This window comes from Trachurus trachurus, assembly GCF_905171665.1.
Source record: "Trachurus trachurus genome assembly, chromosome: 3".
NCBI lineage: Eukaryota > Metazoa > Chordata > Actinopteri > Carangiformes > Carangidae > Trachurus > Trachurus trachurus.
Window position 1 is genome coordinate 14,281,737 of NC_139893.1, and position 22,208 is coordinate 14,303,944.

Consider the following 22,208-nt stretch of genomic DNA (forward strand, 5'->3'; position numbering starts at 1 on the left):
TAACAGTCCTCGTCCCTACGTCACCGCATTCACGCGCATCCCTTGGCTGCACACACAGCCCTTCATGCCGTTCTCTCTCCTCATTGGATAAAAATTGTAGGATACGAGAAAAGTTTTCTCCTCGGCTCAGAGCAGAGCAGAGTGACTGACAGACCCGTGTTTCGGTCCAAACACTCTATGTAAGTGATTGCTGTCGGAAGATATAACTATTTAAGACTTATATTAACACAAAAATATCGCTTACTTCTGCTTTAACTCATCATCTAAAGACATATATTTTGGTATCCACAGTGTGTGAATTCAATACAAAAATGTGAACTGAATTTTCTATGCTTCAGCCTGAATTTTGTTCAATCTATTAATGGAAGTTCTTCATGGGTTTCACTTTGACAACATCTCCTCTTCTCTCTACACATACATGCAGCCATTTGGTCCTCATGAATGTAAAAGCACAAGACACATGAACATGCAAGCACATGCACATACAAAGTCTCTGTATTTGCTTTGACAGTGGTGGTGTTAGGCCTGTCTCACACTTATCACACAAATCTATATGTGCTTGTACACACACTGCTGTGTATGTGCACATGTACGCCGACCTATCTCTATGTTTGCTTTCAGAGTGTGTACGTGCATATTAGCTGTCTCCTACTTAAACCCGCTTCTCAGCGCTTGGCTGGAAGTCATAGAACTTAACTTTGTGTGTGTGTGTGTGTGCGTGCGTCCTGTCAGAGCAAAGACAGATGAAGATGAGGGGAAAAGGAGAGGATGTGCAGCAGTATTGACAACTAGTATAAAGAAACCCTGTGGCGTTTTCATGCATGAGGGATGCTGTGGTGCAACATTTAGAGAAGCAAATCCCTATATTGTTGGCATCTCCTGTTTTATCACAGCGTACACAAAAAGCCACGCACTCATGCCACAAACACACTCATTAATAACACAGTTCTGCAAAGGAAGAAAGAGTTGTTGGAGGTAATGCTCCTATAATGTGGCAAAATGCCAATAAAGGGAAGAAACGCAGGTTTCAGAGAATTTAACTTTCCAAACATTTTATGAGTAAGGCAATGCATGTGACATAGTTGTCAGACCTTTAGGATAATTTGTTTGGCGAAAAGTATTAAGCGCAAAATGATTTTGACAAAAATCTAGGTTTACTAACATTTTGCTTTTCTTAAAGACGTGAAAATGTAGTCAATGCTTCCTAAGTTTGGGTCAAAGTGGTGTAATGGCTGACAACAATATCCTGTATGGCAAAGTACATGTTAAAGTTTTTTTTTAAATTATATGTAATTATTACCAAAGTTAGAACTAGTGCAAAGAATGCTCAAGCTTAAACCCTGTGTTTATATCTGGTGCTCATTGGGCTTAACTACACATAAGCCCCTTTTGTAATGACAAAGCATTAAAATGATCCATGTTAATACCTTTTGCATTAGTGATACATTCTGGGTCTAAATGCTAAAACCACAAAATGTCATAAAAAGAACACAAAGATCTCACTGAGCAAAAATGGGACACCACCATAACCTCTTGTGCCAGAAGAAAAGTTAAAAGAAGAAAAAAAAAAAAAAACTTGTTGAAACTTGAATGCACAACTTTAGTATTTTGGACAAAAGTATGTTTAAATATCACAGAATAGTCAGTTCTGTCTTGAGGGAACAATGGAATATATTTACATTATTTTCGACTGCCTATAATACTGTATAAGTTGTCAGTAACCGGCACATTTATAGAACATAAACATCACTTATTTTTCTAACTGATTCCTTTTAGCACTGCTATAAACCAAGGGTCAGTTGACTGTATAAAATAAATAATTATAGCAGAAAATGGGGAAGTTCATTGGAGAAACAAGAATTGTACTATTGTCTGATTCAAAGGCACAGGCATTCGCATAAAAGTCTATCTCTGGTGAGCTTATAAAACACAATTACCAGGTTAGAATTAGATAAATAGTGACAAAGAAATGACATATAGGAGCCACAAAACAACCAATATCAATACAACTTCATTAAAAGTAAAATAAAACTGTCTCACAGTTACAACAGAAGGGAATTATCTCTCCAGCTGAAAAACATGAAGCTAAAATTGGGTCATTTTTTTTCCTTTGGCAATCTGGAGAAATTCCGCTTTGCTTTTATCTCTTTACTACATATGAAACTCCCATCTTCACTTTTGCTTTAGTCATAGGCCCCTAACCACTGTGACTAGTAAAATATTCACCATTGAGGCACAATCAGGACTTGGGATGTAAATAAACACTGCCCTGTTACTAAAAAACAAAAGTTGGAAATGGTCAGAAATCCATTTCATTATTACATAAAAAAAGACCAAAATATACAGTCACAAAGTTCCTGCTTTGACCCCCAGTAGTCTATAAGAAATTGCCAATAAATTACAGAAAGTCAGGAACTTGAAGGCCTTGGCAGTCTTAAGAATTAATTTTGATTTCTGAAAGGATTGTCTCATAATAAATGAAACACTAAACCACTGTACAGTTATGGTAGAAGTGGATTTTGCTGCAGTTTTATACACATGTACTGGCTAATAGAGATTTTTATTTACATTAATGATCTATAACTGTATTTTAAATAACATTAGGGTAAACTGGGCCTCGTCTCCAACTATATGGCACAGACCTTTTTTTGACTCTGCGTGGGCCACAGTGAGTCATGCAAAGTCTACACTGAAAAATAAACTCAGAAAACTAAAACTAAACTCATGAACCGTGTCCATGGAGGGTAATACATTTTTTAATCTAAGCCCGAAGAGAAATATAATATATTTTAGAAGAAGCTTGGGGGACACCATCCATCCCCCAAATCTAGAAGTTTGTAATGTTTTCTCAGGTATATGGATAAACTAATAAAAAATTAATAACATTAGTGAGACCACTGCTCTGCCCCAATGTATTTGCTGCAGCTGCATTGCCTCAAAATTAGGGAAGAATACAGAAGTTTAGCAATTATTCCTCTTACAAAAACTTCAATATCAACCAGAAAGTCTCATTAACTAACACAAGGAATCAATGCTTCAATAACTTTGTACTTTCTCAAAGTAATATTCACATCCCCAATCAGCGTAATTCAACATCTGTGACATGACAGCTTTTGTTTCAGATTGCATCTAGTACTTTTATTATGTTTCCATTATGACAGAAATAGAATAATTAACAGCAGATTATCATAAACTGTGCACTGTGTGCATTGTTTTGAAGATGCCTATGGTATTTTTATTATTCTAACATTAAAATAAAACGTTTGGTTGAGTGAATTAAATTGTTAGAAATACCTGAGAGGGATCAGTGTTTCACAAATAAATACATGTTAGGACAAAGGTATGTAGATACAGCGCCTTGTTTTGAATTTAGCTGACCTACCTTTTGAAGATGAGGGCAATGACAAAGTCAGGGTTGACCCTTATTCTCCAATCACACTCTTTCCCAGGGGGGTAAGGCTGGGGGTAGTTAGGAGACAAAATTACTCCAGAGGGTCCACTGATGTTACCTCCACAGGTTGCTATAGACAGAGAAAAATGAGAGAGAGAGACACAAAAAGAGTGAGAGTTAGAGAAAAGATGATTACACAGCAGTGGGCTTGGGGTAATTTGGAGAAAATCACCCCTGACTGACCACTCGTATAACACCCACAGGTAGGTAGAGCGAAAGGAAGGGAGTTAGTGATTGGAGGTATAGCAGGAGTTGGTTAGGAGAGGAGGAATTACCCCTTGTGGACTGCTGATATTACCTTCACAGGTAGCAGGAGAGGGCAAAAGAGCAAAAGTAAGATAGGGAGAGATGTTGAGATTTAGTTACAGAGTGTAGAACTGGGGGTAGTTAGCAGGAGAATCACCCCTACCGGCCCTGTTATTCCACAACAAGCCAGAAAGCAGGAGAGAGACACTAGAAAGACAGACAGATGCATTCAAGCAGCAATTTGGTAAAGGAAGAATGTGAAACATGGGGAGGTGTCTTGGGGGTGGGAAGTGGGTGTGAACGGATTACCAACAGTGAAATAGAGGTAAACAAAGGCATTAACAATGGCAAATCACTGACAGACACACGCACACGTACACACTAGTCTATTGTGTGCAATGCTGTTTTAATCTTAGGAGCTGTAGAACACCCAGGGATTCAACACCTGAGGTTAAAGTGCAGGAGAGGGAAGTGCAGGCTAAGCTTAGAGAAAATGGAGGGAGATTTAAGCCCTACATTTTATCTACAGTCATGTAAAACGTGAGGTCACTGGCAAAGAGTCGGAGGCAATATCAGGAACAGAGCATAATGTGTTTCACAGGCATGGTTACAAGGCAAATTGCTGGTCTCTGTGACCGTGGTGGAGGACTTCCTGATAGTGTCGGCTGATAAGGAGAAAGAAGGTAGCATAGAGGCAAACGTCCGTAGTCCTTTGCCGAAAGCTCGGAGGGTGGACAGAATACTAGTTCCTGCAGGGATTTTCATCGGCTTTCGTCACAGTTTTTACATCCCACCTTCAGCTATATGTGATGATGTCATACCTCACACTGGTCCCTGAATAATTAAAAATCCAACAAATCAACACCTTTATTTCCTCATCCATCTACTCTGTCTTAAGTGACACTTGCATTTTGTTCCCCCTAATAAAGTCATGTCGTTCACAAGCAGCCAACCACCAAGAGGAGAGCACGTCAAGTGTGTCGGAAAGAGCCGAGGAGGAAAATAAAGGAAGGAGAAAGTGGGAGACTGAAAAACAAAATGCGGCAGAATCGTGTGAATGAGGTGTGGAGCAGCATGTGGAGGCTCACTCGGCTGTAAGCAGCAGGTGGGCTTGGTGGTGATAATCGGGGAAAAAAGCAAACAAGCTCTTATTTCTCAACAGCTACCTCTATCGTTGTGTAATTCTATGAAGCTGACCTCACATTTTTAAAGTTAATCTTCTCATTGTTATTAAGTCACTTTCTGATTCACTGAGCTGGCCTGATCAGCTGCTGTGTAATGCAGTATATATAGTCCAACAATTAAAAAAAGTAGAGACCAAAGGAAAGTGCTCTTTTCACTGGAGGATAAATTGCTGAACATATTCTACATGAAGTGCACATTTCAACAGATATTGGATTGTTTCGGTGGCTGTTTGCTCTTTTTTGCAAGGCAACATAAAGCTCTGCTAATCTGCTGGTAGTCCGGGGCAGCTGTCCTAACTAGGAGCATGTTGATCTGAATCCACTGCAGGTCATGCACTGACTATACATGACTTCCTCACACAATCCCATGCAAAAAAAAAAACACAAGATATACCTCCACTTCTAGGGGTTATGAGTTGTGTCTTCCATTCTTGAATATATTCATAAAAGCAAATAGTGCAACTGTTGGTGTCTGATGGACATTATCTAAAAATCTTAATGTCTACTGCCTTTTTTCATATTCAGTCCTCATTCTGAATGAAATATGATATATATCTCATTGACGTCTGACTCATCACACCACTGCTTCATATTTCAACTCTCACTTCCAATTTAATTGAATCTGGAGTCGGTGATCCACAGAGTAATGTTCACCTACCTACACACGTCGGTGGGTCAGGCTGCCAGTAGAATCTGTTATCCATGCGCACACATGTGATGGTGTCCTGGCCTTCCAGCTGGTAGCCCGGGTCACACTGGAACGTCATACTGTCACCAGGCTCTTTGCTGTCCCCGTATCGAGAACCATTTACAGGGATGCCTGGGTCATTGCAGGTCGTTGCTGTGGTGGCTGAGCAGTGTGAAAAAGACAAAGAGAGACAGATATTGACATACCTTTGGTAGAGAGTAAGAGAGGCGGTGAGACAGGCGCACTCCAACACAACAGCATTACCATTGCTGGCAGCTGCAGACAAAGAGAGTCTGAGTCCTAATGGGGCTTATTGTCATCAAACTGACAATGACGGACAAAATGATTCTATTAAAGGTAGCTGTGGCAGCTGGAGGTACACATGAAAGCTCAGCCTCACCCTGACTAGTTAGTAACTAAATGATAAATGGATCATCCCTCTAGGTTTAGTCAAAATTGACCTTGTGGTGTCTTTTTTACTTTCAATGACTAAACAGCGTGCAAACGTAACTTAATTTGTTGAACAATGAAAATGTAAAAACTTGTTTGCCCTGTCACTGCTTTGTAACTACTGTACTACTACCTACCCTCCAATAAGCCAGACTTATTTTTTCACCAACTGAACCACACGAGATTCCTGTTTGTTATCTCACTCTGACTTTGCAATAAAACATTACGTGCATGACAAAAACTGGAGTTATCAAAATGGATAGCTGATTAGCAACAGGAAGAATTAAAGGGAAAGAGAGTCAAGAGACAGATGGTGAATCGATATGTGATTTCCCCCTGTCAAAATAAAAACGGAGCTTCCCTTGCTTTCAGTTCGATCGTGAATGTTTGATGGTTATCATTAAAATAAAAAGTGCTCCTAGAAGGCCTTATTTGGACTGCGTATTGTTATGGTGATGTGGGCTGCCAACATTGTTTAACTAGGCTAGGATTTGGAAAGGTTTGGCAACCACTGGCTTAAAGACTAAAATACAGCTAACGTTGGTGCACTTTGCAATATACAGTATGTGTGAATAAAACCAAAACAAAATTCTTATCATAGTCAAGTGGTGTACAGAAAGTGAGCGCTAAGATTATATAAATCTGTCATTTTGTCACTCGTCCCTTACCTGGATATAAATCTCAAGCTTGACTGATCTTTATTGGAACAAGTTCAGAAAGCAGAAATAAGAAGGAAAAAAAAGAAATTCCACTATTTTTTCAGCTTCCTCCTCTATATGTGAATTATTAGCAAGTAAAACCCTGTGAGAAGTCTCACAGATGTCTTCTAAAACTTTTAATTTTATAACTCATAATACAGTGTGTAAATGTTGATGATGGGTTGCTAGGGGACACTGCTCCTTTTTAAGGTGTAACAAGCCCAAGATGTTGGGAACAACTGATCTATGTGATCTGCCAAAGAATAGACAGGGCAGCATTAGCTACTGCTTGAATCCTCATTATACGGTAGAGTTAACAATTAATCACAAGGCCTCAGATTTAGTGTCAAATCTTGACCAGAGCTGCCATCGCCGTAATAATAGTCGAACACGTTTTCATGGAAGTCCATTTTATAAATTACATTCCACACTAAATATGTAAGAAAAAAAGAAGAGAAATATTTTGTGATATCACACCTAAAGACCAAATAAATCCACAAACTGTGATTAGAATAAATACATGTGATGGTTGCTTTAGTAAATCAGCATGGAGGTAAATATAAGGAGGCATTACCATATTAATGGAATAAAAGTGTTCTGATTAGCAGGTTAGTCAGTGCAAATATTTATTGTTTTAAATAAGAGGGCAATGAGAAAAAAATAAACATGCCAGAGAGTTAGAGAGACTGGATGTTGGACGTGAATATTTATTACTAGAAATAAGGATCTCTTATATATATATATATATAATTCTGACAGTTATTTTGTTTGGAATTTGTGTTTGTTTATGTAAATGTAAAGTGTGTGAGCGACACAGCAAGTGGAGGAATGTGGTCCTGTGTTTTTGGAAGTCAAATAGCTATGATTTGTGTGTGAGAGTGTGTGAGTGGATGCACTCATGTGAATAAGCAGCTGTGATGAAAAGAGCTGCCTCACTGTATGTTCTCCTGCTTCATAACTTTTTCTTACTCTGTATGTCTGTGATTGATTTTGCTGCTAGAGTGCATCACAGTAACTTAAGCCAATGATTCTGAAAGGACAGTGCACAAAGGGTCCAGGGACTCAAAAAGCAAAGGTTACCTCCATAGCAAAGGGCACAGTTGTTGTGCAGGTTGTCATTTCTTTAAACTAAATGTGGGTAGGAACAACAGCAGTACACTTGTGTTTACTCTCTCTGTTTGATTAAAAAATGAACCCGTATTATTTGATACTGAAAACTAAAGCCTGGATGGACATTGATTTTACTCATTACTTATCAATTATTCATACCTTTATTATAATCATTATTGTTGTTGGTGTTGATCAATTTTACATAAGACTGTCTCAAAGAAATATTTGACTCAATGCTTACATAACTAACCTGAGGTGAGGTGGAACTCACAGCTTTGTTACCATACGTCACGGTTTCCTAAACTCTGGGATACAACCTAAACTGAGCCACAGGTCTCTGGTGGACTGTTTCAGTACTTAGCGAGCTTGGGTCCCAGGGTGAGATATTAAATTTCTCATTTGATTCTTAGGCTAAAGGTTTTTTAGAAATCCTGTTAAATGTAGCATTAATTTCAGATTAATTCTCTTCTAGCCAATATAAATGAGGCTTATATAATAACTAAGAAACTATATGTGTGCGGTGAATCCTGAGTTTGTTAATTAGCTAATTTAACTGCTAATTCAGTAATTGGTTTTTTTTCATACAGTAAATGGATCTTGGGGATAGAGTGAGGAGGACCACACAAATTGAGAGGAATCATGGTGCTTTTCAGATTTTCTTTTTTTCTGTCTTTCAGAGTTTCCACTGACATGTCAAACTTGTGTTTACTCACTGGAGAACTGTATAGAAAATCCTTGCTTGCTGATGAAATAGTCTGAATCAAACTGCAGCGTGAGTATGTTGAAAGTCGAGTGGATATCTTCAGGCAGAGCTGGGCCTGACCATTCTTTCAACAGGATCCCCCCATCTGATGGCCCAGATGGACCATCCCAGACTCTCAGGATGTCGTGGCCGATCTCAGTATCAAAGACGATGAAGTGGAGGCTAAGAAAACACAATAATACACAGGAGATCAGAGTTCCTGTGCTAACATTAAAACCACAACCTGGTTTAAGATGGTAATTTCACCAAATATCACATCAGCCATAAGATAAAATGAAGCAAAGCAGAGAGCAGACATCACACTAGCACACGCACGCAAATATGTCAACTATAGCCACAATGTGTTTAGGAAACACAATGTTGGCATAATGACTAATGCGCCGTACTCTCCAACACAGCAGTGCCTTTGACAGTGAGTATCTATCTCTAATTAGCGGATATATTATTACCTGACAGTCTTGTGAGTGTTTGCCTCTGTAGTGCATATACATACTGTAGAGTTAAGGTTGGAATTACATAGGAAACATCATGCTATAAAATCCTGTTTCTCCTATGTCTACTCTTATATGCATTTATTGTGAAATCATTAACTACAGTATCTCGGCTAGTTACCAGAAAAACTTAACCACAACTGTAAGCCACTGTCGTTATGTGTGCTTTATAGTTACCTGATGGTCTTGCCTGTATCAGCCTCTATAGTCCAGGTGCAGTGGAGGTTGTTGTCGTAAGGAGCAGGATAGCCCGGAGACAAAATCCGCCCAGACACCGCTCCAGTTATGTGACCTCCACACTCAGCTGCAAGGACACCAGACAAAAGGGATGATCAAACATCACAGAGAAAAAAATACACACATTTTGTCTTCTTGTTTTACCTTTACCTATTTCATAATTTACAGGTATTATTGTATTTTTCTTTGATCTGGATTAAGGAGTAAAGATATATCAAACAACCCTAGTTACATAATCTTCACATTTAGCTGGAAAGAGCAAACAGAAAAAAAACACCAGGGCATTTTCCAAGGGCACAGGATAAAGCCATATACTGAAGGATTACTGCAGGGTTACTATGAATTATAAACTGCGCAGCAGATATTATTGGTGAACTGTAGCCCTCTCAGCCATAAAGCTCGCACTTCTCAATCACAAAGACATTTGAAGTGTATTGAAGAATATGAGTCATAGCACTGACTTCTTGTGAGGTGACCAAACAAAGACAATAGATAATACAAAGTTACACCAGTTACACCTTCCTTTATACACAGTGAAGATATGCTATTATTCTGTGGATTAGTCGATTAGTGTTTACTGTGTTACTCTCAATTAGAGATCTTCACACACAGCGTGACTTGATTGTAAGGAACAAAAACCTGACCCCTGACCTGAAATCCCTGTCTTTATACTCAGTACACATACAGTAGGGTCTTGTTTACTGCCACAGCTCTAAGATCTGTGTGTCTGCAATATCCAAGAATACAGTTCTGATCATTTGGTATATCATAATAGCAGCATAGCATAAAATACTTTAGGATTTATCAGTAACATATGTAAAAAAAAAATAAAAAAAATAAAAAGATGTTACTGAATAACAATTACTTTTCAGAATTAGATTAATAAATATAAGCTTGGCCTCTCTATGGCCCAGTTGGCTGCAGAGTGTTGGTGTAGGAGAAAATTCAATTTTCAATAATTCATAAAAATTACTCTTTAATGCATGTAAACAAATCATTTTCAGAATTAGCTCCTGTGACTTAACATTCATTCTAAAGGACAATATTACACTGCCGATTGTTCAACAGAGCCTCACGCTGCTGCTGCTCATGATGTTGAATTGGGTCTTATCCTTGGGTGTATTGTAATTTAGTCTGACAGTGCACAGGTCCCCACTGGGAATTGATGCATGCCAGGTTTAGGTAGATATTCTACCATTTTTAGATTGGGTGAAACATTTGGGATATGCGAATACCTCCATTCTTAATACAACCAGATTCTTTGTATTATATTTCTGGTCTTCTTTCCAGCCATATTAACATTTCAATTCATCTCTGTAAGAGGTGGCTCTCTTACTTTGCTGTAAATTACTCTGAGGTGTGAAGGTTGAGTTAAATGAGAATCGGTTTAGAAAGGCCTGAATCATTAAATCAACCTTGAATTATCCAAGCTCCTGCTATACACTTTCAAGGTTGGTGAGTAACTTTGATGGCTGTTTTCCCTTAAGGAATTCTCTATAGCATGCAAAGTTCAAGAAAAAAAGATGCTGTTCAATGCACGAGGGAGAACATACTTTTTGTGTTATTTTTATATTGTTTTTAGAGGTGAGGAAGACAGGAGATAGCAGGAGGCAGCAGAACAGGCTGGGAGGAAATTTAAACTCATCATGGAAGAACATGGTACACATGGTAGCCGACTGAGCCAGCAGATCGCTGCTGATTAGAAAACAGTTTGGTACAGAGAGCGCTGTATAGCTGTGTGTGCATTGTGTGAGTTAAGGGAACACCATTAACACAGCTCTGCAATCTACAATAACATGACAACCAACTGCTGTTGCATTACCCTAGGCAGAATGCACACAAATACGCACTCACTTGAAGACACCAACGCAAAGAGAGAGGCAGATAACCACACACGAGTCACACACAAGGCCAGGGAAAATACTTGAAAACACTTATGCAATTACGCAAGCACACAATTTAACCAGTTGTTTCAATCCCTGGTGATAGAAAACATAGGAGTAAAGGCAATTACTGCGCTGTGTTTTACTATGAAAAGCAGGTAGAGAGGCGAAGAGTTACAACACACAAAAAGAGAAAAACAAGAGTTATTTAGTACGCCTGTGCTCTCGACAAACTGCAATTTCCCACGACAGAAAAAAAGAGAGATATACGCATACAGAGTGGAAGACAGACAGGTGTACGGCATGAATAGAAGAAGAGAAAGAATGAGAGAAAAGAGTCCCACAGAGGTAGGCCAGCGGTGTGGGAGAAAGAGGGAAAGGCGGTATAGAAACAGCCTGAGGCAAAGCCATCTCCTCACCTCCATACAAGCGCACACGGATATGGGGCCAAGACAGGCAGTCAGGGACGGAGATGTTCAGAAAGACAAACACTCCAACAAACAGACAAAGGAGCAAAATACAAATGTAGCTATAGAGGTAGTTAGCCCAGGGCTCTGCCAGCAAGTATTCTCCTGGTTGCTGGCTTACCTGAAATAAGGCAGCGACAGAGCAGCTACAAATTAATGACTGACAGACTGCGGCGGCACACACACACACACACACACTGAGATTTACACACATCCAGCTTAAAGCGTACACTCATTCTCATTCCCCCCACACACACACCTATGCACACACATTCTTTTTAGTTGCCATTAGCAACTACATGAGACCATGTCCCACCTCAGAGAGCTCAGGTGTGTTGGCAGGTTAGAAAGACACAAGTTTGGCTCTGCTGTAGGGAGTTCCAAATGAACATGTGCCAAGTGCCCACGTCTGCCCAAAGAGGTGGAAATACTTACAGGCAAAGTGGTTCAGCATGTAAAATATGCAAAGCCAAAAAAATATTCATGGACAAGCAGGAATTATGGACAATAAAAATTGTGAATTTGCTTTAGGGATTTCGTGTCATGTTTCCGTCATGTTTATGCTTCACCGGTGGTTGCTGAATGACAACACCGAATCAGAAAGCCCAGCTGCACAAGCTGAAGCTAGAACACAAAATGACTTTCACAGGTCCATAAGCAAAAGAAAAAGAAAAATATCACCATGTCAAAGCACTTGATCCATTTGGCATACTACTTTCCGACCTAATTAAGAACTGCCAAGTGCCAACTAAAGGTATATCTGGCCCCTGGCAGCTTATCCACCTCAAGACCTGGGAAATATTCAAATATATTCTACAGATGCCAAATGAGAAACCTTTATTCTGTCATTGTCACTGTTTGAAAATTAAAACCTGATTTTTTGGAATTGCACAGCAGCAGTCACATCCCTATATTGGGCTCCCTGTTAGTCTCATAGGCTTCCTTCAAACTTTATTAATTTACTCCATGTCATGGTCTTTCAACTAAACTAAATGATATAACTTTGATACAACTTCATAGTTGATTTTTGTATCCCTTTTTTCCCAGTGTTTTAAAAGACAGTTATTGAAAATCAGCTGTATGCATGATTGGATTATAATAAATTGTTGCTTTTCTCATCACTCTCTGTTGAAGGCAGAGTCAGAATTATCTGAAGTCTGACTCTAAATCCCATAATAATATTTTCATCTTAATTAGACATCCTATCACAGTCGATGAGGGTAAACTGAATTAGATGAGAAGCGTTCAATTTCTCCAGGTGGAATTATTCCCACCACTGTGACTGACTATATTCACATAAAAGGCGAGGGAAATTAAGTTTAAGGGTCTAAGACAGGATGCACTCATCAATTTTGAGTACATGTTGGTAAACTTTCACCCCTGTTCAGGATCTAAAAAAATATATTATTGTTGTATAAGCTCTTGAATGACATGACATCTGTGCGGAGTTCAATTTCACCTTTAAGTTATTCAAGAAGCAACAATTCCAAATGAGTCAATATTGTTTTTACATCACATCACTTTCTGGCATCTGAAAAAAGTCTCTCCTGATAGAATATTCTATTTATCTGTTTGTGCATGCTCAGAATAGAACAGAAAGCTACGGCTTCTGTCAAAGTCCTTGGCATAAAATACTGTGCGCACCTTCAGGGTACAAGAAAGTAGTCTGGCTTACATTATAAATTTATCCAAGTTCAATTCAGACAGTCATTGCCTATTTTTGCACCCTCACCGTGTCATCTTTAAAATACGTAGAAGCCTTGTGCGCTAAAATCTCATACACAGTGACATCCTGCTGTCCAAGCACAGATGCACAGGCTGTTTTTACGCTCAGAGGCATATTAGTACCACTACAAATATTTCCCACAGAGTGTTGAATCAGCCCCCATTCCCACTTTTTTCAGTATTCATCTGAATTGACTCAATCACTTGTTCACTCACTCACTCTCCTTTGAATCATCAGGCTCTTGGTGCGGCCCAGAAACAGTCAGGAGTTGTTTTGATTGCTGCTTCTTCCTGCTTTATTTCTCATTATATATGACTTTTTGATGAAAAAACCCAGGATTGAAAAAACCTAAGCCACAGGTTAATAATTCAGACTGTGTACAGTAGTTTTGAATTATTGACACACGGTGAAACATAGAGACATGAAGACATACTGACCGATACAGGAAGGAAGTGGTTTGTCCCAGACACGTCTGTCCCCACTGAGACAGGTCAGTGTACTGCTGCCATGGAGACTGTATCCAGGGTTGCAAGAGTACAGGACGAAAGTGCTGGCGAAATGACCATCGTCCTGGATCTTATAGCCATAACTAGGGACACCTGGCTCCTCACAGCGTACTAAGTCAAAACCTAAAAGGAGACACACACACACACACACAGATACAGATTAGGTTTTTCTGTCCATGCAGGAAGACAACATTGCATAAATGAAGAGGATGATTCAGAGTTGTTTTGGACAAGATGACATAAGGTCATACTATTCCTGTCCGGGATCCAACTACTTCTGTTGAAAAGTTGAACACTCACTGTTCTGCTGAAGCACGATGTGACAGCTGCAGTGAAACCTACTGGACATTTCTAGAGATTCTGCCCCTCTGTGCTTGTTTCTGTGATATTTTAAAAATGTATGGACTCCTGCCATTTCTGAAAGATACATATAATGATGTGTGGTGAGCAGCAGTGGTGCTTCCTATATGAAACTGTGGAAAAACATCAAATGACAATTTCCCATTCCACACAAATACAAATGTACTGTAAACTTGAATGAACACACTGCGAGGGATGTCCGTGTTCTTTAGAGATGACAAAGACCAAGGGAGTTTTCCCCACCTCCAAGACAGATGGGTCAACTTGAATACCACCTTGAAGATGTATTCTAGTATCAAGCAGTCAAGTTCCAGTTTCTATCCATGTCTTTCCAGACTCTGGATTATACTGTGTGACTCATTCAATCAAGTGAATGAAAAAGTGGTCTTAGACTTTTGGACTCCAGAGATTAAATATAGGTATAACATTGAGATATGACAGTGTTGACCTTTGACCTTGTGCATATGAAATGTCCTGATCAGAGTGTGTGTGGATTTATGGCCAAAAAATGTCCTTTGTGAGGACACAGTGACCTTAACCATTCGCCTTTGACAGATGCATCTCACTTCTGTCAACCTTAGTAGTTAATTTCTTCGACAGATGTTTGAATCTTTATTACTCTATTAAAACAGCTCTAAGACTGTGCACTATTAAAGCTGTTTTATCAGTTCCTGACCCTACTTAAGAAACCATCACTGCCTCTCTTGATCAGATGCTTCTCTCTTCTTTCTCCTGTTTAAACCTTCTATCAATCTCTCTTATCTGTCCATCAGCTCATCCATTGTAGCAGAACTTTGCAGAAGGTGTCACCTTCTCCAGTTTAATGATTTGCAGATTAACGGCTGTCTAATGGTTTAGCTGACATACAGAGCATCCATCTAGTATCCATATACCATCTACCTTCATCCGTTTGTCCGTCCGTCCAGCAGCTCTTCCACTCCAGATGTGTCACTTTCTCACCTTCTTTTAATGACTTGCAGATAAATGCTCCCCTAATAGCCTCTTTGACTTACACAGCAGCTGGTCTTACCTTCTTAACAGACTCTCTTTGAAGCCATTAAGAAGCGTGCGTGTGTGTGTGTGTGTGCTCTCTTTCAGAGAGAGAGAGAGGGAGGGAGGGAGGGAGGGAGGGAGGGAGGGAGAGAACTAGAGAGATACAGTGCATCTATATGTGTTTCAAGTATTCATATGCTCATTTCCATTCTCTGTACACTTGGTAAACCACTATTGCACTTTGGACTCCACCTTCAGCAGAAATTGTTTGCTAAACTGACTGCTGGCCTCTTTTCAGCTGTCACAAGTGAATGAAATAGCTTGGTAAATCGCTGACAGAGACAGACTCTCGAGTCTTTGTAGTACATGACACCTATTTTGGTCTGGTATGTAGCACTCAAGATTTACTTGACTGAGGCACAGGGCAGACGCAGGATTCATCCACGAGTGCAATCTAGCACAATCGCGACCACTCTACTTTTCAATTAAAAACATCTCCTTACAAGGACCTTCAGGATGAGCTACTAGCATTTCAGAAAATCACTGTTTGCCTGCATGTGAAAAAGGAAAAGGTTTGTGTGCGATGGGGAAAGTGAGAGACTGTGTGTAAACTTGAACAAATCCTGAAACAACCTTGAACAAATACACAACAATGCAGAAAAAAACAATCTATATTGCTGCCTAGTTTCTAATCGGTTCATCTAAAGTTATAACTTCTCAAAGATTACTCACTTGTGTACGTGAGGCGAAAGCCCTGATTGGTTCCAGAAGCGTTGCTGTTGAACTCCAGCCACAAGTGATTGGATGTACTATTGATAACATGGCCCATCATGGCGTCATGTGTGAAGTTTCCGAGAAGACGGGACGAGGTGTTTTCTCCATCATATACCTGTCAATCAACACACAGGAACAACAGCGCACATCACAAATAAAAAGCAGAGTTAGTTTGTGTGGCTCTGTAGAGGTTTATGTGAGCACAAACTGACCAAGGTAAGTGATGAGGATCACAGAACGTGGGTGCACAATAGACTACTAACACGGTTTGGAATACAAAGCTTACAGGGCGAAGCTGTGTTGCCTGTGCTGTGACTCCAAAATACCAAACAATGCAAGTGAGGCAAACAAAACAAAAAAAAAACCTCACTGAGCCTCAGGAAAAAGCCACTTTGCTCAGCTTTGCATCAGCATGGATTTTGTGAAGCACCACAAAGATAGAGCCTCAAATATCACATGAAAGATGCTGAAGTCACAAGTGAGTTGTTATGGGGGTCTACAACAGTCAGCAGAACTGAAGAAGCCTACCGTTATGTTAAACCATCAAGATTTTTATGAAACAATTCTAGAGAGTAAAGAAACAAAGGTTGGAGGCTTTCATGGTTGATAAATTAATTGGTTACTTTACGTGAAATATTGATTGCCACAGTTAAAGGTAGTGGAATGAGACTGCCGTACTAGCAGTTTTAGCAATTTAATCCTTGTCTAGCACCTGTGGGAAGCAGCAGGTCCAGGTATCACTTTAATTTGTGCATCTGTAAAGAGGATATTGCAGTCCTCGATGGAAGTAGCTGCTGCTCAGTTGAGGATGTCTCCAGCCCTGTTCCAAATTTTTGTTTGTATATTTTGAAAATGTGTGTTTCAAGAGAATGGTCAACAGAGGGTATTACTGTTTCCTTGAAACAGTCAGTAAAAGCTAGAAGCTGCAGTATGCATGTTCTCTAATGTTAAAAAATAGCAAGTGTGTGACTTGGTTGGAGATGCTGCACATTAAGGGAGATGAAAATAGCAAAGTGAAAAGAGGAAAGTAAAAGCAACAGGACATCTAGATCTAAATTATATTTTCAGTGTAAAAACATCACTGGACTAGTTTTGTACTGCAGGACTTAGGTTGTAATTCTTTTGTTGATGAGGTTTTTCTCCATTCCCTTTGTATGAATTATGAAATAGATGGAAATGATAGGAGTTTTGGCTCTCCTGACTCAAGCTTACTTTTTGATCTCCAAGCAATTTTGCTTCCTGACGTTTGCAATGTGATTATGAACCTGTTGCTGGCAACGCAAACAAGAGACAAAACAGCTAGAAGTCATTTATTTCAAATGAGTGCTATGAGACGAGGAGATGTGGAGGGTAGAGTAATGGCTGCCAGAAAGATCTTTGCAACTTGGCAACAAATGACGAAGTGTAACAGCTTCCAGCTGAAGGGTTGTTGTGCACACATCACCACTGCAGCACATTTAGTCTCAAAATGTACCCTTTCTGAACAGTTCTAGGTACTTTTGTTTTCTCCAAAACATGACTCAATACACAGTTATCTTGCGAGCACAGTAAACACATTGTTTTTGGAAGTTAACATAGATACAACAAAGCTAGAAATGGAAACTGTATAACCACATTTGAGCATATTTTAGTGAGGATATTTGTGAATAAAATTTATGGAGAATAGAGTTTGATCTTTTCTAACTCTAAGAGAGACTTTGTGTGCACAGCCATAAGGTTAGAGATGGAGGAAATGGTTTCTTTCATAATAAGAGTACTCCCTGGCGGGCTATTAAAGTGGTCAATGAGACTAAGTTTGCTTGCCTTGCTGAAATATTTTTGCCAGCTTTGGGTACACCAAATAAGGCAATCAATGGGGATGGTTTGATGACTTATGAATACAGATTTAGTATGACCAGTAGAGATGTAGTAGTTTGGGAAGTGCTGTCTACTTTTGATGGCAGTTTGAAGGGGGAGAATTAGGGCTCTGAAGTACCCCATAATACTACCTCACAGCTGGGATATAAATGTGAACTGCTCATGCTTATATTTGGCAGCCAGGGACATTTTCACAGATTGGTGGTGACAGGTCTGCAGGTGGCAGGGACGCCATAGGAGAAAGAACGAAGGCGATGTGCTGTTTTTTCTCTACAAGCATTGCCAGTCAGAGGAGACACCTCTACATGAAGCCAAAGCAGGAGCTACAGTGTGTTGAGTGTGTGGTTGGGTGGAACACATAAATTTGAAGAGGATAAAATGACACGGGAAAGGACAGAGTGAAAATGAGAAAAAGATATATAAAAAAATAAGAATAATATCACAGCATCTGTAACCCCCTTCCAAATTTTATTTTTCTTCCCTCTCCCTGCCTTCCCACATCCCATTCGTTCCATCAGTGCCGCCCTGTTTTGCATCTCGCTGTTTGTCTTTCTTTCGTTCTGTTTGTCTCATGCTTTCTCTTTATTCTTCTCTCCTGCTTTCTGTGTTTCAGTAAAACTCGATATGGTTAATGAAAAGCCCTGCGGCTCATAAATCAACATGTCACCATCTACCACCGCTCTCTCTCTCTCTCTCTCGTTCTCGCACCACCTCTACTTTCATAACAATTCCTGCACAACCCCATTTGTTTCCTCATCACCCTCTCTTCATTTCTCCTTTGGACCTGGTGTACATCTAAGTGAATTTGGTCAAGGGCCGTATTAGTGGATATTTTTGTGGGAAAGGGTCTTGGTTAGCCCTTTCTAGTAAGAGCAGCTGTAATGAGGAGGTTCTTGTGTTACAGGAGATTTTAGCTCAAAGCTTGCTGGAACTGTGAAACAAATGGTTTGCGCTCGGTGTTCAGCCACAGCAACAGACATTACCTCCATTACTGTTAGCCTGGGGAGCAGCATGCTAATTGCTAGCCTAAGTGGCACTTTGGGGCTTTCCTTCCAGTTCATTATAGTTTGCATGGAGCTTTCTGTTAATTCTTTTCGAAAGTTATAATTAACAGACTTTCTGTACATTTCTTGCCATTGCTTTTAATAAATGCTCAGTACATTGCATAAGATGACCATGGTGTCATTTAATCATAGAATAAATGCCTTTTATACACCAGTAAGAAAAACTGCTGGATTTCTGACAATGGGGAGACAATTATCCTCAGACCATTGAACCGAAGACCATTAAAACAGAAGATTCCAACTATTTATTTCCTGATTTCTATTCAATTTGAAACTAGTTAAAGATTTGCAACATTTTTCCTCCAACATTTTGGGGACTGCAATAAGCAGTTGCTACAGTTAGCATTGACAACAATTTCATCAGTTGAGAAGAAACACTGCAAGTTCAGCATTCAACTCAATTTATTTACTGGTTAATATCTTGTGTTTGAAAAGCAATGCCAATATTTACTCCATTCTCTTCTCTGTTCTCCCCTGCATCATTCGTTTTTTTACTACTGATGTTAGCATGTTAACCAGCCATCTCAGGTCCAATCAGACCATCTTTTCACAATCCCACACCAGGCGACACATTATAACTTCTTTCATTGTAAATGCAACAATGTCAAGACTCTAGAGATAAAAACTAACACTGGCCATTGACAAAATGTATTTTGCTCCTTCACTCATTCCAGCTGCACATTCTGTTGATATGATTGTGGTCATCATCGTCAATGATAATGTCTAACACAAAGCGGCTTGAATTATCATCATAGCAATTTTGACTGTACCATCTGTACAACATGCACACACAACATCACTGCATTGGAATATCCTGCACATTAAAACACCTGCGTTTCATTTAATTTACAGGTATTCATTATCAATGCTTCGGACTGAAAGTAGGCTACTAAATTGCGTCCAAAAATAATTTTGCTGTAGGCCCTGAATAAATGTAAAGTGGGATTATTGTCATCAGCCTTTGGGCCTCTTTGGTTTTTGACTGCTATGTTACAATCCAATGTATCCTCATTAACTTTTGTGATCTCTAGTCACTCTTTATTCTGCTCCTCTGTTCTTGTTATTTTCTGATAAGGAATCAATCTATTACAGTAAATACCATGTCAAATGCCTTGTGAAGACCAGAGTTTCAATTTGGAAAAGAGCAAATGTCTTTGTCTTCTCTCCATTCTTTGTTATTCCAACCTCATCTTCTCAAATATATCGGTAATATTCCTGCATGTTTATCCGTTAACCATCCTGGTGTCACACCTTTCCTTAAGAGGATTTTCTTTTTTAAAAACCTATTCCTCTGGGAACGTGTCCACCTTGTACAATGATGTTCAGTCTCTCTACAAGTCCGATAGAAACCTACTAACACAATCTAACCACAGACAGGCTCAGCCAATGCTCTAGGCCTAATACTGATAATACACTCTAACCACATACTGGCTTAACCATGCCCTCAGGCCTAATACCGCTAAGAGACATTGTGAATAGAAACAGTTTTAGACGATGTGTGTAGGACAGCATCAAGACTGTAAAACAGCTCACACAGCTGCTCCTGACTGACACTGAAGTGGGCACATGTACTCTTGGGAGGAATTATAAAGAATTAGGAGTCTTGGGAACATCTGTAATTCTCTTTGTAGTTCTGACATACACAAGTATGCCCATCCAACTTTAAACCATGTAAACACTTCAATCAATTCCTGAACCATACATTGTGACAATCCAAACTCCATCATAACATATTGCAGATCAAACTTGTATCTAGGGGTTTTGATACATAGGAGTCTCTCCTGAAGTAACAGCCTGCCTGTCTAATAAAGGCATACAGTAAAATGCCCATAGTTGACCCATCAATCCACTCAGCTAATTGGTCAATGTGTGACATGTCATCCAAGGTGTAACTAGGCCAACAAAACAAATTACAAAATTCAGCTGCTTTGTTGTTCTCCCTCTCTCCTCGACTCCAGCTGTGGGTTTCAGCCCCAGGTTAGCACGGCTGCTACCTGGAAGATCTTCTCTGCAGGCCTGCTCAGTGCACACTGCTGCACTCCACACTCTCTCAATAGCAAGGACACAGGTGTGCCTTTTTAAGATTAGTCAAGTGTGTATGACACAGTCTGCCAGCTGAATTTCACAAGACGGGGTCTACAAAACAGAGTAAGTGTTGAGCACCTAATACTACTACAAGGACAAAAAAGAGAGCCACAGAGCTGCACACCCTGTAGGACTATTCCCACCAGGCAGCCACACTGGACTTTACAAAGCTGCACACTGATTGATAGGACTTCTTATTTTCCATGGACTGGGTAAGGTTGACTGAGTCTAACCTACGTAGCACAGCACAACACAGTATGGCAATCAGCCAGGGTGGGGTCTAGCATGTAGCTTACCCTCTCTTTTAATCTAGCACTTTTCAGCCAACATGAGTTGGCTTCAAACAAAGAAACACACACTCTCTGCACCACATGACATGCAGTCCCAGCAGCCGTCTTTGAGTCCGCCATCTTGTGTAGTTTCTTTTGTTTACCACCATCACAGATGTTCACAAAAGCACTTATACACAGTGCCTTTGTGTAATCTCACCGCATGTATCATTTATTCACAGATTGTATTCACAGTCTCTTCACACAGACTTTCTTCATTCATTCATATCTCTCTTTCTCTCACACAAACAAATACTACTGACTATGGAATTCTTGTTGAACACGTCTTCACACAACACTCACAAAATGTTCCAACCCTGATTGGAGCTCATGCGTTTCCTCTGCCAGTGTGTTCATGTGTATAAAAGTCCATTAAAAACAAGGGTTAACCCTCAAGTCCAACAATAACCCACTGTAGTGTGTTCCACAGTGGGTTAAATGAGTGGGGATTGATCCTTCTGTGCCCCTGTTTCTCATGTATTCATTCAGCCATGGATGGCTAATACAGCAGGGGCACCATCTGCACTAATAGAAAACATGGGTTATAAACCCCTACAGGGATGTTATTGCTCCTTACAGCAATGTTTAACACATCTAACATCCAGGGCAAACCTTGGTAATACAATTTAACTACATACTGGGTAAACCAAGGATTCAAATCCCTTCCTGTCGTTTGTGTTTTTATTCCTGCCTTGTTCTTGCACACCTCATATAATTAAGGGCTGCACATTCCCTGACATCTTAATTGGACCAGGTGTGCATGGCTGGAACAAAAGCTTGCAGAATGGGCTTTGAGGATTGTGTTGAAAAACTTTTGGCTCAGCAGTACAACATAAAAATGACTGT

General features: G+C 39.8%; 1 protein-coding gene across 1 annotated transcript in view; it reads right to left on the reverse strand.

Moving 5' to 3' along the window:
• The window catches only part of LOC310984129 (CUB and sushi domain-containing protein 1-like), a gene marked incomplete at both ends in the record, with an annotated part of 396,452 nt that overhangs the window by 93,440 nt on the left and 280,804 nt on the right, over positions 1–22,208 (reverse strand). Inside the window, 6 exons of the mRNA XM_083969256.1 lie at positions 3,383–3,521; positions 5,540–5,731; positions 8,541–8,752; positions 9,259–9,385; positions 13,832–14,023; positions 15,986–16,142. Coding sequence (XP_083825382.1) covers positions 3,383–3,521; positions 5,540–5,731; positions 8,541–8,752; positions 9,259–9,385; positions 13,832–14,023; positions 15,986–16,142 — 1,019 coding nt within the window. The remainder of the gene's footprint in view (positions 1–3,382; positions 3,522–5,539; positions 5,732–8,540; positions 8,753–9,258; positions 9,386–13,831; positions 14,024–15,985; positions 16,143–22,208) is intronic.